The following is a 4,447-nucleotide window of genomic DNA, read 5'->3' as shown; positions in this document are numbered from 1 at the left end:
AGTGAATAACTGAATACAAGGTAATTTGTAGTGCTCTTGACTCCCTCTAATACTTTATGTGTTAAAACTTTTATGAACCTATAACGACTTTCATTTAAAAATAAATTATTTATTAAGAATTTAACATTAATAGTATTACTGATAGGCCTAAAATATATAACTTTGAAAACAGTTTCCCCAATTCAAAAAAAAATTGCAAAAATTGTTGATTTTATCAAATAAATTTCACAAACTTTAGGAGTTGTTAGAATAAATAGTATTAACTTATTCTTTTTAATCTGAAATTGAAAACGTTATTTAAAATTTATTTTTGAAACTTTTATCATTTATCAAACATAGATTAAATAATTAAGCTGATATGTTTTATAAGTTTAGAAAACCACTCTAAAACTTATAAACTTATTTTAAAATACAACGTATAAAATACATATTCTTGATACGTTTAAAGAAAATATAAAATACAAAAATCTTCATATTGTAAACAACAATGCTTGTAGTAAAATAAAGTCTCCATGATATTTAAAAACAAGTTGAAACAAACTTTATGTAATTGTCTGAAAAAATCATCCAAAGAGCTTTTTTTTGAAGTACTTATCTGGAACTCTTTGTAACAAACTGAACTTCAGATTGATTGACTTTGTTAATAGCTTTGAGTGTCATTGGTACCAATTGGGTGGTTTTACTTTTAAATGATATTTGCATAATCTTAACTTTAGAAAACTTAAGATTTAAACTTAGTTTTAAACATCTGTAAAACAACTAAATTTGTTAAAATCAATAAGTAGTGTTCCAAGTTTACAGTAGTAATACAAATAAATCTCAAAAACTATTTTTCAAAATGTAAAGCTAACAAAAACTACAAATGAAATAATTTAATTTTCTTAATTTTTGTAAACTACTCAAAACTTGTTAAAATAGAGATGAAAAAAACAGAGATAATGAATAACCTTGAAATTTAGGAATAAAACCAAAAACTCTGAAAAAATCTTGAAATAAAAAAACACTATGCATAGAAAACAAACTCAATGTAAACAAATCATATAAAAATACAATTAAAATAAATATTAACAACAGGTGTACCCTATGACCAACACCAATTCCAGAAATTTTATTATTATTTTTTTTTTGTTGAAATAAGACTAACTTTCAAATTTATCAATGTTTTTTTTATAAAATTGGTTATAAAATAAACATTTATTAAAACTAGCCAGCAAAATATCATTCAATTCTAGATAATGTCTGTTATGACATTATTAACTAACTTAAAAATGTCCTTAGTTTTTCGTAGATAAAACAAAACTATACTGAGTCAGCATGAGTTCAAAAAAAAAAAAACTTCAAATATCCTAGAGTTATCCAGGATACATTGATAATTGCTACAATATACAATTTCAATCTTCCAACTTTGCTAACATATGCAATAAAAATTTCAACTAAGGTAAGCATTTATAAAATCTTTAAAACAAGTTTTAATTAAAAAATAAAATTATAAAATGAAATAAAAAAACTCTAGTTTGTTTATATTTATTTTGAAAAAAAAAAAAACTTAACTAACCTAAGCATTTATTAAACCTTTAAAACAAGTTTTAATAAAAAATAAAGTTTTAAAAGAAAAAAACTATAATTTAATTATTCTTGAAAAAATGTTTATACTATTGAGTTTTTCTATTTGTCTTCTTGTTGCAAGCTATTTGTCTTTTTGTGTTATTTTTCTGATTAAATCGATTGTTATCTTCTTGATAAAACTTCAGAAAATGATATTATCATAACTGTTTCAAAATTTTTTCATTTTTGTATATTTGTCATCGAAACGAATTTAATCTTAAATCATTCAACTCAGAGAGTCAATTTGATTTAAAACAAAAGTTAATTCTTCCTCTTGGTTTACTTTGAGGTTCATCTACTTTAAAATTTATCTTGTTTTATACCTTTCTTTTTGTATTTGCTCTTTTGTAACACAAAAAAATGTAAATTTCAAAAAATTTTAAGTTCTTTTTGACTCACAACAAACATTTTAATAGTACAAGATCCTCTCTCACACTTTTTTTATTCTCTCACATCATTTAAACCAAATGTACAGATGGATTTTTAAAAAATATTTTGCTATTATATAACAGAAATCTACACCAACCAATTTGTATACAATTTAGATGTATTCAATTTGTTCAATATCTACGACATTAAAAGTGCTAAAGAGTACCGTAAAAATAAAAATTATCTCTCAGGAGTGCAAAACTAAGTATAAACGAATACGTAAAGGTAAAGAAACAAGGTCTTAAAAGCTTAACAATCGAAAGAAAAGCGATTTTTTCGCATAAGTGTTTACGTTTCTGTAGGTTTGCAGAAACGTACCAAGCTACGTGCCTGCATGGTAGTATAAACTTAGCTTCTTAAAAATTTCTAAAAACGCTTAGTTGTTACTCTTAGTTTACTCTTTATGATTCGTTGCTAGACTCCCTATTGCAGTTTATAAACAGTTTCATTTTAAAATAATTTATGTGTGTATGACTATAAATTTGTTAAAAATGTTGTATTTCAAAATTTATAGTCTGTTGAAAAACTATAACAACATTATCTTTATGTTTTTTTACGCCTAATTTTTTCAAAATTATTTTTATTTCTTTATAATATTAAGTACATAACAAGAAAAAAAAAATAATAAAACAACATCTGCCTTTTACATCCGCTTACAATATAAATTTTATTGAAAACAACAATTGCACCTTTTTAAAACCTAATTTTGCTGAAAATGTCCAAATAAAAGTTTTTTTGGTTGTTAACTATTATAAGCTGAACAATACATTAAGTATATCAAATTTTTCTTCTATATCCTTTTTTCATTCAAGTGTAAAATAGTAACAATTCAGCAATTTCTAATTTAAAAAGCAAAAATTTTTGCAAAATAATGAAACATTAGAAATGTAGTGACATGTATATTTTCTAAGCTTAACGATTTAAGCTTTTGAGATAAAATATAATTACTTTGTAGTTATTTAATTGCAAGTGTTTATGGTTGTACATAGTTGGCGACAGTAGAACAGTCTTATACAGAGAAGTTAGAACTGCCTTGAATACATATAGTATCACTTATAAGTTAAACTTTTTTTTAAGGAGCAACAGATGCACTCTAATGTACATAAACCAAAAAACATGGAAAGTCATAGAGGGAGCGTTAAATACCATTATCACTTATACTTAACATTCCATTTACTTTTCAATTTTTATAATAACTGCATATTTTGATATAAAATTAAATAACATTCAAAATGGTTGAGATTGCTCAGTGTTCCTTATGACGTCATCACACATCGCCACTAAATTTTTCTTAAATTATGTAACTTTTTTAAACTTGCTACATTTCGCTATATACTTGTATTTACAAAAAAAGCTTTATTGTTATTATTATTATTTCCAATACAAATATTATCAACAATTCTGTAAATTCTAATGTAAATTAAATTAACAAAGACAAAAAACTTTAAGCTGTGGCAGTCAGGTAGAGTTATATTAAGATAAACTTGATATAACTCAGGTCGGTATGATTTTCAAATTTTCATAACAATTTAGACTTTTCTAAAATGCCAGCAAGATAAGCCCCCCAAAAGGAGGAGATAATCAAGTGCGTGGTGTACGGCAACAGCGCCACTAAGCTGAAGAAAGAAAAGCACGTGTTGGGGGGGAGGGCGCACACGCACCGGTGGACCTTCTTCTTCAGACCCTACTACAAGGAGGACCTTTCAACTTTCATCAAGAGCGTCGAGTTCAAGTTCGACAAGAGCTTCCGGAACCCGGTCAGGGTGTTCCACCGGCCCCCATACCACGTGACCGAGACCGGGTGGGGCGAGTTCGACATCCACGTCAGGGTGCGCTTCAGGTGCTCCGAGGCGAACCCGGTGACCTTCTGGCACCGCGTCAACCTATTCCCCTCCGAGGACAACTTGAGGGTGGACGCGAGCACCGTCGCCATCGAGACCTGCGACGAGATGGTCTTCCCCGAACCCACCAACTTGATGAGGAGCTTGCTGGAAAGCGAGAGCAGCCGGGAGGTGAACGAGTTTCACACGAACTTTGACGAGATGGAGGGGAGGGCGGTGGAGGGTCTGAAGGAGGCGTCGTGGAAGGGAAGATCGATGAGGTGGAAAGAAAGAGAAAGGACTTGCTCAAGAAGATCGCCATCCTGGGAAGCGCTTTGGAGGCCCATCAGTTGGAAAAGTCGATGAAGAACGAACTGAGTTTTATTGAGTAAATTCTATACTTAAGTGACTCATTTTTTAAGTTGAGACCTGTATTTATTATGCGATATAGACGCTAGCTACATAAGTACTTCAAGCTTTTCGACTTTATTTGAACTTAGTTTTACTTCAAACTTAGCAAACAAACATAGATTTATCTAGTAACTAAAATTTAGTGTTGACTGATTCAAATTAATTCTAATAACCATTTATTA

The 4,447-nt window shown here is 28.8% G+C and overlaps 1 protein-coding gene across 1 annotated transcript; it reads left to right on the top strand.

Annotated features, from left to right (window-relative positions):
* The first annotated feature begins 3,150 nt into the window (after positions 1-3,150).
* Positions 3,151-4,220, top strand: LOC145836762 (YEATS domain-containing protein 4-like). Its single transcript, XM_082944536.1, has 2 exons — positions 3,151-3,171; positions 3,606-4,220. The coding sequence occupies exons 1-2, from the start codon at positions 3,151-3,153 to the stop codon at positions 4,218-4,220; spliced, it is 636 nt and encodes a 211-aa protein (XP_082800662.1).
* Positions 4,221-4,447: the final 227 nt, after the last annotated feature.

The sequence above is a fragment of the Thalia democratica genome, chromosome 5, assembly GCF_965202585.1.
Source record: "Thalia democratica chromosome 5, ktThaDemo2.hap1.1, whole genome shotgun sequence".
Classification (NCBI taxonomy): domain Eukaryota; kingdom Metazoa; phylum Chordata; class Thaliacea; order Salpida; family Salpidae; genus Thalia; species Thalia democratica.
This window is presented reverse-complemented; position numbering and strand designations above follow the sequence as displayed.